Raw genomic sequence first — 12,989 nt, 5'->3', positions numbered from 1 at the left:
GAAGAGACATCTGAAGAGTAATCTCGCCACGCTATGGACTGGACACGCTATTTACAACAAATAACAGTGTTATATTAAGTTTTTAAAATAAGCAGGAAACAATGGCTTTTTATTGTTTTTCTACAAGCTGTGAAACATCTCTTTGTACATACAGTGATCCCTCTGTACATCGCGCTTCAAATTCAATCCAATTTGGATTTTGTTCAATAAAAAAAAAAAATAGATGAATTCAGTATTTTATTTAAAAATGGTAAAATACAGTAAAGAGCAGAAGTATTTGCACCCCTTGTGATTTTGTTCAGCCACTTAGAAAATAGGTACAGAGGTCTTGAATTTCAATCATGGATGCATTTCCACTTATAGAGATATAATCCCTAAACAATGAAAATCCAGAACTCACATTGTCTGAAATTTTAAATAATTTATTTGTAATTTACTGGGGTTACGGGGCGTCACCTTTGGGGGGGGGTGCTAGTGCCAACCCACGGACACGCTCTGCCCACCCAAAGAAAACTGGATGTAGTACTAACGGTAGTCTGGGCACCACGTATGGTATCCCATTCATATAGTACTGATGTGTTCTAAGTTTTAACTTTTGCAGTGTTACCTCCCCTTTCACCTTAATAAAAAAAAAAAAAATGTTGGTTTTGTTCCTAGGGGGCGCTACACACACTTACGGATATTTTGATTTTTTTTTTTAACATTTTATTTACACCATTTACATTTTCACCAGTGTTCACCTGGCTGTTGAGTTTGGTGAGTTTTGAAGCATTCTGAGGGAGTCAAAGTAGGGCTCAAAGCGTCGTCTGGACAAAGAATGACTGCTAGGGGGCGCTACATAATGTATTTGGAATTTGTCTTTACGCGGTATCGAAGATTGCCCCTGTCTTGACCTGCCTGCCGATTTTGGTGAATTTTCAAGCATTCTAAGGTGGTCAAATTGAGCTCAAAGGGGCAGCGGAACAAAGAATCACTATAATAATAATAATGATAATAAAACCAAGGAACCATCAATAGGTTTCCTAAAAAAAACATTGTCACCTGCATGTCCATAATGTTCAGTTATTGATGTGTTCTAATAAAATCAAAAATCAACTTTTATTTGTTTAGATCAAATCACAACAACAGTTATCACAAGGCAAGGCAATTTATATAGCACAATTCAACACAAGGCAATTCAAAGTGCTTTACATAACATGAAGATCATAAAAATCACATTAAAATCAATAGATCGTAAAAACAAAAACAATCGAAATAGAAAATAAAATTATACATAAAAACCACATTTAATCACAAGTAGAATAATAAATAAATAAATAAATAAAACAAATACTGCTACTACTGCTAATAATTGAAATCACCAATGGATATAAGCACAAGAGGAATAGAAAGCAACCAAAGCAAGGAGAAAACAAAACATGTTTTAAGGTGCAGTAGCCCTACGCTGGATTTTGACCTACTTGAGCACTGAGTATTGTAACCACCCGTTTGAGCTCATAATTGTCACCTGTGCACCCACAGTCAGTCATATTCCAACTGCTACCATGGGCAACACCAGAGAGCTTTCAAAAGACACCAGAGAAAAAATTGTTGAGCTCCACAAAGCTGGAAAAGGCAATTGGACAATTGGAAAGCAGCTTGGTAAGAATACATCAATAGTTGCAGCAATTGTTAGAAAATGGAAAAGGCTAAACATAACCAATAATCTACCTCGGACTGGGGCTTCATGTAAAATCTCTCCTCGCGGGGCATCATTCATGATGAGAAAAGTGAGGGCTCAGCCTAGCACTACACGGCAGGAGCTGGTCAATGACCTGAAAGGAGCTGGGACCACCATTTCCAAAGTTACTGTTAGTAATACACTAAGACGTCATGGTTTAAAATCATACATGGCATGGAAGGTTCCTTTGCTTATACCAGCACATGTCTAGGCCCGTTTCAAGTTCGCCAATGACCATTTGGATGATTCTGAGGAGTCATGGGAGTAGGTCATGTCGTCATATGGGATGAAAATGAACCTTTTTGGTCTTAATTCCACTCAGTGTATGAAGGAAGAAGAATGATGAGTACCATCCCAAGAACACCATCCCTACTCTGAAGCATAGGGGTGGAAACCTAATGATTTTCGGCAAAAAGGACAAGATGACTGTGCTGTATAAAGCAGAGGGTGAATGGTGAAATATATCGTCAGATTTTGAGCCACAAACTCCTTTCCTCAGTGAGAGGCTTGAAGATGAGTCGTGGCTGGATCTTCCAGCATGACAATGATCCAAAGCACACAGCCAAGCTGACCAAGGAGTGGCTGAGTAAAAAGCATATCAAGGTTCTGGAGGAATGTGCTAAAATCCCTGTTTCCATATGTGAAAACTTGATGAAGAACTACAGAAAGCGTCTGACCTTTGTATTTGCAAACACAGGCTTCTGCACTAAATATTAATATTATATTTTTTTCTTAGGGTTACAAATAAGTTATTGAAAAATCATACATGTAAATTCTGGATTTTTTTTCATTAGATTATTTCTCTGGAAATGCATCTATGATTGAAATTTCAGACCTTTACCTATTTTCTAAGTGGGTGAACTTGCAAAATCACAAGGGGTGCAAATACTTCTGTTCCTCCCTGTATATGCATGTATAAATGCGCAAATCAGGGTTTTCTTCCATATTTATGTATATATCATTTATATCATAATTATTACATTTGCAGTGCTTTAAAAACATTTATAAAAGTATACACAGTTTTTTTTTGTTTTGTTTTATTCAAATCTTTGAGGGGAAAAAACTAGGGCTGTCAAACGATTAAAATTTTTAATCGAGTTAATTACAGCTTAAAAATTAATCATAATTAATCGCAATTCAAACCATCTATAAAATATGCCATATTTTTCTGTAAATTATTGTTGGAATGGAAAGATAAGACACAAGATGGATATATACATTCAACATACGGTACATAAGTACTGTATTTGTTTATTATAACAATAAATCAACAAAATGGCATTAACATTATTAACATTGTTAAAGCGATCCATGGACAGAAAGACTTGTAGTTCTTAAAAGTTAGGACAAGTAATAGAATTTTTATATTAAAACCCCTCTTAATTTTCGTTTTAATAAAATTTGTAAAATTTTCAATCAAAAAAATAAACTAGTATCCCGCCATTGTTGATGTCAATACACAATGCTAATGGGTGCTGAAGCCCATAAAATCAGTCGCACCCATGTGCCAGCAGAGGACGACAAAACTCCAAAAAACACAAGTAACAAGTGGACATTGCACTTTGCTGTCATTTTAATCTGTTTGAGCGGGGCATGTGCGTTAATTGCGTCAAATATTTTAACGTGATTAATTTTAAAAATTAATTACTGCCCGTTAACGCGATAATTTTGACAGCCCTAGAAAAAAACAAGTCTTTCACGTATACCTTTCCAATGCTGTTAAATCCGAATAAATACATTAGGCACACACACACACAAAAAATTATGTAAATATGCTGCCCCTCTGCTTTGCGGATTTTCGACTTTCATGGGGTGGGGCAGTCCCCACTAACAGCGAAAAACAAGGGATCACTGTAAAACCAATTGTGTGTATTTCGACAAAGTTAGGAAAATTGCAAAGAATTAAAAATGGCATGTCTGATTTTTTAATTTAAAATACTATTATACTATTACTCTGTTAATTGCAAGTTAAATATAAACGTTAAAGTGAAAGGCAAAAATAATCCTGTTTACATACATACATGAGTATGCCTCAAGATTTGCATTCTTGGAGGTATTAACCATATCCTGTCTGAAATCCTTTTTCACACTGATTTTTGACTTGGTGACTATTTCCAGATTTACATTAAACATATACTTTTGCCGAATCCTGACGGACACAAATGTCATTGCCTGGTTCTTATCTAACACACTTGAAAATGTAGTAACTATTCCTTAATTGTAACATGCAGTCCCGATTACAGATTGCATACTATTTGTTGCTACTTATTACTTCTTTCTTCCATTCTTTATTGTCTTATATTTCCTTAATTCTCGACTCATATAAAGGTACTCAAGATCCATGATCCTGATTTTCGTCACTCACTCAAAGGACATGTGCAAGCTGTTTAAAGTTAGTGTAAAACTATAGTGTATCACTCTATTCATGGTTTAATGTGCTGGTTCACAAGTTTCCATTTTCTAATCTTCAAATAACTTAGTCTTCATATTTTAATCAGTCTGCAGTGGTTGTTGGCAGAGTCAAGTTGTTTTTTTTTGCATTTTGAATTCAGGGATTTTTTTTTCTGCCTTAGGTTTTAGGGATTCTGGCTGAACTTGCTGGATGGCATTCTGCAAATAGCAGTGTACGAGAAGCCTCACACACCCTTCCAGTCTTACATATCTCATCAGTGAAGGATATGTTTGGTCCTTGCAGTATAGAGAGTAAACAGACACATAGTATTTGTGCTTTTAACTGAATCAATGACAGGTTAGGGCAAAATCTTCCCTGAAATTTAGTAGCTGCTCATGTAGTTGGACACATCAGTTTGCAGTGACATCAACGACGCACTTGTTGTTCGCCTTTGGTCAGGTAAGACAAATTAAAAATTTTCTATCATGATTGGACACAGCAAAGACATTTTTTTTAAATCTTCACTGTGTGATATATTGGATTATTGACTCCAAAAACAGTTTACTGTGATCATTTTTTTTATTTGTACTCGGTGATACAGTCATCCTGCGCTAAAAATTAGGTTTATATTTGATGGCGGCATCATGCTGTATAAAGAGATTTATTTAAAAACTGTCCATTTCAATATTTTTCTGAAAAATGAAAACTTTAATCCGAGAAAAATATTACTGTACATGTCCTGTCTTAAACTGTGTAAATAAATGGATTGCATTGTTTGATTTATATTAGGGCTGTCAAATCTATCGCGTTTAACGAGCAGTAATTAATTTTTTAATTAATCACGTTAAAATATTTGACGCAATTAACGCATGCACGGAATGACCCGTTCATGTGTCGCCTCAAACAGTTTACAGTGACCCCGCACATTGAGAGCGAAAAGCGAGAGAAATGCGAGTGGGCACAGGTGTTCATTGGACCACGCCATTAACTGGTTTAAGCTTTGGCAGTCACCACTAACAGTCATGGTTGCCCAACTTCCCATCATGCATTTATGCGGAGCAAGAAACGATCTTTTTCTTAACACGGTTAATTGAGCACAAAGCAGAACATACTGTATACCATTTGCAGCCACCACTGACAGTCATGGTTGCCCAACTTCCCATCATGCATTTGAGCGGAACAGTTAAGTCGCTACAGTATCATTTAGGGAAGGCACAACAAAATATCTCTCAAAAAAATATAAAATTACTATGACTTGTACTCAAATTGATCTTTTAAGAACTACAAGTCTTTCTATCCGTGGATCCCTTTAACAGAAAGAATGTTAATAATGTTAATGCCATCTTGTGGATTTATTGTTATAATAAACAAATACAGAACTTATGTACAGTACGTGGAATGTTTATGTCAGTTTTGTGTCTTATCTTTCCATTCCAACAATAATTTACAGAAAAATATGGCATATTATAGAGATGGTTTGATTTGCGAACAATTACAATTCATTTTTAAGCTGTGATTAACTCGATTAAAAATTTTAAACGTTTGTCAGCCCTAATTTATATAAAAAGAGGCTTACATGAGGCAGTTATACTGCCAGTATAAAACTTCGCATTAAAAAATTCACACATTGTAGCATTTGTAAGTCTAGGTCAGCGGCTTTCTGGATCTCACTTGCGTAAACCCGTAAATGTTTTATTTTTAGTTTGAGGGAAAGTTTTTGTGCATTTTGATTGCCTAATTACTTCCTGAAACAGATATTCAAATTTTGAATAAAAGAATGAAGTTGAAACGCTTGCCAAGAAATCTGCTATTTATGGAAAAACCTGTGAAACCCAGCACAAGAGTTAAGTCAGCTCTGGTAGCATCGCTCAGTGTGCATCAGCCTTAACATAATGCTGCCCCGATCCATGGCTCTAGTGGCCCATCAATTTAAAATTGAAATTATTTCGTGACTTACTATATAGTGCTTGCGATCCAACCTAGTTGTTAAGAATCACTGATTTAATGGATATTTTTTGTTGATTTTAGCTTAGTTGATATAGAAAAAAATCTTCTGGAAACCACCTTTAAAAGGGGTCAATTTTATCTAGTGGTTGTCCTTTACACTTTCCAGTGACTGACCAATGGAGGATGGCATGGACAGTCCGGTGGCCGTGAAGGTGGAGGGCCACTCCCGCAGCGTAATCCTCAGATACTTTCGCGGCGACATCGGAAGTATGGTGGACGCTCACTTCAGCCGCGCTCTTAGTAGAGACTTCAAGGACAATATGCAGGCAGCCAAGGCCAAGAAAATACCCAAAAACTTCAAATTAGGTGAGTGGAAAAATGAGGCAATTTTGTTGTGAAATCACGATGAGCACATATTAATTTATTAAGACGCTTAGTGAGTGTGAAATGTGGCCTTTTTATTCGATATGTATGAATGGAGCCAGTTAGATGCCGGTTAATTGGAAGCCTCTGCTTTTTCGGGAGTAGACATAATGTTGTACTCTCAGTGCATTGTTCTAAATCAAATCATGTATGAGTAAATTTTTAAAGAGTAATACAGTGATCCCTCGTTTTTCGCGGTTAATGGGGACCAGAACCCACCACGATAAGTGAAAAACTGCAAAGTAGCGACCCCCACCAAAAAAAAAGCCCCTGTCCTGTTCAACTGCTTGGATATAGGAGAATTTTATTTTATGTATATTACACTTTTTATATATTTTTTGTGTATACAGTACACTAGTTAGAAAAGTATATGCAATATTAATATACAATAACATGCATAAGGTGATTAAAATGTTCTCACCACACTGATGATCTTGATAAATGAAGAAAAAACTCCAGAACAATGAATATGAAGGTAAAGATGATTTATAGAGAAGCTTGAGAGTCACGCGATGTTTGTGGGCCTTAAAGCCTCGCCTCTTTACTTCTTCCTTGAAAAGGAACGTCCTGAATGCCATCCTCTTCCAAAAAAGGCCAGTCTCGTCCATGTTAAACACCTGCTCCGGGAGATAGCCACCCTCTTCAATTAATTTGGGAAATTGGTCCTCAACTTAACGAACAGCTGCGTCATGGTCCGCCGAGGAGGCCTCCCTATGCAACATAACGCTGCGAAGTCCAAACCTCTTTTTTAATTTTTCGAACCAGCCCTTGCTGGCAACAAAACCGCAATTTTCTTCACTTGAAGCACTGGTACTAGGCTGTGGTTCATCTTCGTCGGCATCACCACCACCTTCATTCAACTCTCCTTCAGGAATGAGGCTCTCATACAGCGCTTTGGCTTTTGCCCGAATCGTGTTTGTGTCGAGACTCACTTTCTTTTCGCAACAGTCCGATATCCACACTGTTAGTGCATTTTCCATTTTTACAATCGTCTTGTTGCGAGGAGTCACGACTCGCTTAGTGTCCCTGGAAAACGACATTGAGGCGGTCTTTCGGCTTTTCGCCTCGTCTTTTTTTATGTAACGAACGGTTGATTTGTTTAGTCCGTAATGGTGCGCAACAGACACATAGCTGTGGTCAACTTTAAGCATGTCCAGTAATTAACTTTCTCGTGCACCGTCATCATTTTTCTTTTCTTCTTGGGTTCGCTAGAGGAAGCGGAGGACGCTTTGGAGCCATTTTCCTTCGATAGCAGCTAGGATAAACATCTCGGCCAATCAGCTTGCGATATTCCCGAGTGATGCTGGCCAGCGAATCAGAGCGGTGGAATATGAGTTGGGCGGGCTCTCCTTGCCTTCTGTTAGGGAACGGGCAGATTTTACACCATATTTTCTCCATTATTTTAAATTTTTATGCATGTATATATATTTTTTTGACTGAAAAAAAATCCGCGATGGACTGAAACCGCGAAATTCGAAGCGCGAAGTAGCGAGGGATCACTGTATTGCAAGGTGACTGTAAAACAACTTTTAACATTTTTTGAATGATAGTTTATGCAGTTTCCCTCAGTCTTTTATATGCCTAGACAGCCACTAGCCTTCTCTTGCTTCCCCATCCGCTAGTATATAGTAAAAAAGTGTACAAAATATACACATTTTAATCACGTTTTAACCATCTATGGTTATGCAGCACAATGGAGACATCTTTTCTTCTATATGAGAACAAACCTGTCCCAGCTCTATGTTATTGCACAGAATTGCATTGTATTTTTTTGTGGTTTTTTTTCAAGACTGGGCCTTTTGTAAGACTTTATGTGTAGGTGTTGTTAATAAATGGCTAATAATAGCACCCAGTCATAACTTCAAAATTCCTGTCAACTTTTTTTTTTTGTGGTAAATTTCTTTTCCCAAAATCATGGTGGGCCACCGTTGGGCTTATCAAATTTTCTGAGGGAAACATTTATGGTATAGCGAATGAGAAAGTTGTCCCCCCCCCCAAAAAAAACTTTTCCCAGAAATGCCACAAGACTTTGCAAGACACTACTTGTCTAAAAGGAGATCCTCAACTCAATTCAACCTTGTTCATTTGCAGTTGTGAATCACTGAGAGGGTAGGCTAATGTTACTAAGAACTGCTTGTTCCCCATCAGAGGACAGCAGCACCTGCCAGGCTGCCCTGTCGGAGGCTCCACTCGAGCCGGGCCGCCACTTGGCGTTCGCCCCTCCCGAAGACCCCTCCGGGCCGTGGCACCCATTCGTCGGCAGGACTGGAGAGCCATCAAGCTCGCCGGCCCCCATGTACTCTGTGGAAGACCTGAGCTTGACCGGGCAGCAGTACGCCTCTTCGCTGCTCAACCTTCTGCACAGCGACCGTGCCGAGACGGGGGCCGCCATGGCATCCGGCTCCAAAGCTGAACATCTGGCTAACTGGATGGTGCCGCAAGGATTCAGAGACTCTGTAGAGCCCGTCGGAGGCTTCGAGCCCGGTAAGCCTTCGTATGCCATACAGCATCTGCCATCTGGCTTCCTCGGAGGCTATCAAAGCTTCCAAAATGGACATAATTAGAAACGCTATTGAAGTAAACGTGATGTGTATTGTCCCTGCTCCTAAACACTTGATGTGGTAGGTCTTAGACTGGGGTTGGCGCGATGCAGCAGGGAAGTTGCACAAATAGTCTGCAATAAATTACAGTGGTACCTCGACATAGGATCACTTCAACACATGATCTTTTCAATATCCGACGTATCGACATTTGACTCGCCATTTGTTTCTACGACACGCTCGAAATACGACGATTTATGACGGCACCGCAGTTTGTTTTCTCACAAGACGGACGCACGGCGTATTCTTTTGAGAGAAATCAACATGGGTTCCAACAATGTTAGTGCAGATGGTGAAAAAAATAAAAAGGTGAGGCTCACCATTGAAATGAAGATGGAAATGATAGAAAAATATGAGCGTGGTGTGTGCGTCCGTGAACTGACTCGACATTACGGCCGTAGAATGTCTACGATCTCGACGGTCCCCCTCCGGCCCCCATTTGCCAGTTTTCATAAGTTCAGTTGACAATTATTTCTGTGGTAACATCGCCCAAAAATCGCCAGCTTCGTCAGGTTATTAATCATTTATTTCAGAACTTGTGCAACACCACATGCCTACTGTCCGCTGCAGCTGAACATGATAAGTGAAAGTAAAAAGTCCTCTCTCACTCTGTCAGGTCAGCCACACAGTGCGTTCAGGTCCACCACCCAAAACACATACAGTACATTAGAACCCGATTCGTTACATTATTGTATGTGGTATTATTATTACTATCATATTATTATTCCGATTTTTATTCATAATTTATTTGTTTTATTTGTTAATTGTTATTTGCATTTATTAAGGATTTACGTAGTGTAGGTTTTCGGGCTGAGGAACGAATTAATGGAATTATAATGTATTCTTATGGGAAAATCCTGCTTGACATTCGACCATTTCTACTTACAAAGTCCCGGAATGATTTACCTTCGAATGTAGAGGTACCACTGTATTAAGATGTATCATGTGTACCTACATAATGAGAACTTGCAGAAATTCCGTTACACTATTTTAGCTCGGAGCCAATTAAAAGCCCTGTGACATCTTCTGAATGGTTTATTGGTACAAGAAAGAAGTGTTATTTTGGGGGGGGAAACACATGTGTTTTAAGTAGAATGTTGGCCAATTTTGTGAGATTTTAAGAAGAAAACAGCTTTTATATTGCAATAATAGTTTTTGTTTTGAAATTCACTTGTTGACGGACGTTTTACTAAACTGACTTAAAGTACATTATACTCACAATAGACTTTTTTAAAACTCTTATTGTAATATACCTTTCTATAAAAATGTGTTATTGTAAAATGTCAACTTTTTCTAAAAATAAAGCTGTTTATTACAGGAATAAAGTCTTACGTTTTGAAGATGAAACTGTTTATAACTTCGAGTACATACAGTGTCAATAATACAAGAAAAAAGTGGTGTTATTTAAATTCAGTTGTTAAACTGTGACAATTTCCCCTCTTTACACTTTGAATATATTACAACAGTACCTTGGAAAAATAACCTTTCATTATTTCATTAGCTCCTTCATCGTGACTAACAAAAATCTGGCCTGACACAGGTTGTCTTGCACTGCCAGAGACGGGTTAGGCCGGTTGTTGGAATTTTGTGAACACTGCCAACTCTGTTCACTTCCAATCAAAACAGTTCCTCTCAGGTGACTTTCAGACACCAAATTGACAATTTTTCCACTGCCCACTTCCCAAACAGGCACGTGAGGAGGAGTCGTTGATGGCTTTCTTTACTTTAGTGTGTCAACAAAAAGAAAACAATATACAAAATAACAGAGGACTGCCACCACATTCGACCGCTAACTTTTGCTTCTCACCCGTCTCCCCCCTCGCTTCTTACTACCTCCCAGCGTCTCTTAACTCATTTGCTCCCAAAAACGTATAAATACGTTCTATTTTTAATTGTTTCAGTGTCCCAAAAACGTATTTATACATCTTTTACGTTTTTTTTTTTTTTTTTTTTTTTTTTTTTTTTTACAAGAAACATCTTTAGGTTCTGTTGCACCTAAACTGCAATGCACAATGCTCAAAACTCATTTTAAAGTAATAAAACTGGCCACTGGAGGGCAATAGCGCATTTGTAACTCATCTCGGGCCAAGAAAGGAAGTGACGAAAAATAGTCAGGAAACGGAAGTTGGAGGGATCTTGTGAAGACGTGTGAGAATTTGAGAAAAATGTTGAGAACGATCGGGGAAAAAAGGCAAACGACACTGGATGAGTGTTTTGAAAAGAAAACGAAACCATCGTCAAAGAAGGATTAAAAAAATCTATCTTGATGAGACGGACGGTGACGGCCACAACAGCGTCAGGTTCCACAAGCGTTCTGCGGAGCTCATGTTGCGGTACTCCTGAGCCCGAGGTTGAAACCAATGATGAAGATGATGAAAAAAGTGGGACCGATCTTGAGCCGGACTCATCAGATTACTGGGAGCCACCTCATTCAACCGGGAGCGGCCGAGAGCCTTCCCTATTGTTATGTGCGCAAATAGTTCAACAGTTTAATAGTTTAGTTATGTGTAAATAATAAATTGTTAGTTTGCGATCAAAAGCTCTATTTGTCTTGTTGTTTATGTTATTTTGTGGAACGAACACATTATTCAGCTGTTTGGGATGTCACAAAAGCAAAAAATAGCTTGGTAAAGTCAAGGTTATGTATGAAATGTATGCTTTTACAAAAAGCTCAATTTCTCTTTTTTTTCATCAGAAATTGGAAAATTGTTCAAACTAAGCTATTTTATAATGCTGATTTGTAAAGAATGAAAAAACATATGAACTAACTTTTCTTTCTGCTGAAAGAAGAGAGTCTAATCTTTCTTTTGGTGGGTTAAACGTTTTATATGGCAATAGAACAGAATTTTCTGTGGGCCTTGCAAAATCAGTCAAAATCCAGTAAAGCAGCTGGGAGCGAAGGGCCCTGCTCCGGTGAAAATGGCTGGGATTGAATGAGTTAAAGGGACCGACGTTACAGTATAAAAATAAAATAATAATATGCATAAATTCATTTACAGAACAAATCCCAAGAATTGCATGTTGTTCTCTTCTACTGTATCGGCCTCACCAAACTTTTTCACAAGACTCATAATCGCTGGATAGGTTGGAGGCATGGATTGAAATTTCCTACGAAATTCTTGACCAAATGTCACACTCTCGGCTTTCCAGAACTACTTCTAATCTGCAATCTTTTGCTATTTTGTTAATCTGCTGGACATCACCAGTATAACCGTATAACTGAAATAAAATATAAAAATATAAGATTTCAGCTTTGAAATGACTTATAAAAGAGAAAAAATGCATAAGCATCAACGAAATTACAAGCAAGAGAAAATACAGTATGTACGTAGTTGCTTATGGCGCACCATGTGTAAACGACTTTCATGTGAAATTTGGTTGCACAAAATAGTTAAGTACGCACATTTCTTAGACCTCTGATCATGGAGAAAATGTTTTAACACAAAAAATGAGACTGCTTACCAGCGCAGCCATTGTGTGACGGACATGACATCAGTCCCACACGTACGTAGAACTCATAAACGCTGATACAGCTAAGAAAATACAGTGGTACCTCTACTTACAAAATTAATTGGTCCTGGAAGTAGTTTCGTAACCTGAAAATTCCGCAAGTAGAAGCACGTTGTCCATGTAACTGCCCTAATCCGTTCCATGCCGCCCAAAATTCAGACATAAATCTTTTATAAAGCATTAAAATGTATCGACATACTGTATGTAACAAATACCTGTTAGAATAAGATTATTGCACAATAAACATAAAATGGAAGTTGTGCATAATGTAAAAAAAACAAACAACAACAAAAAAAGTAAAATTGAAAAGGCTGGACAATTTGAGATATGCGCATTTGATAGGCTAAAATAGTACTGGCATTTCAGAATGAAAGGAAACGGGTATTTTGCCTTCTTC

The 12,989-nt window shown here is 38.0% G+C and overlaps 1 protein-coding gene across 1 annotated transcript; it reads left to right on the top strand.

Moving 5' to 3' along the window:
* The first annotated feature begins 4,360 nt into the window (after positions 1–4,360).
* Positions 4,361–10,982, top strand: vgll1 (vestigial like family member 1). Its single transcript, XM_057850730.1, has 3 exons — positions 4,361–4,571; positions 6,226–6,425; positions 8,631–10,982. The coding sequence occupies exons 2-3, from the start codon at positions 6,236–6,238 to the stop codon at positions 9,044–9,046; spliced, it is 606 nt and encodes a 201-aa protein (XP_057706713.1). The 5' UTR covers positions 4,361–4,571; positions 6,226–6,235; the 3' UTR covers positions 9,047–10,982.
* The last annotated feature ends 2,007 nt before the right edge of the window (positions 10,983–12,989 follow it).

Source organism: Corythoichthys intestinalis, chromosome 11, assembly GCF_030265065.1.
Source record: "Corythoichthys intestinalis isolate RoL2023-P3 chromosome 11, ASM3026506v1, whole genome shotgun sequence".
NCBI lineage: Eukaryota > Metazoa > Chordata > Actinopteri > Syngnathiformes > Syngnathidae > Corythoichthys > Corythoichthys intestinalis.
This window is presented reverse-complemented; position numbering and strand designations above follow the sequence as displayed.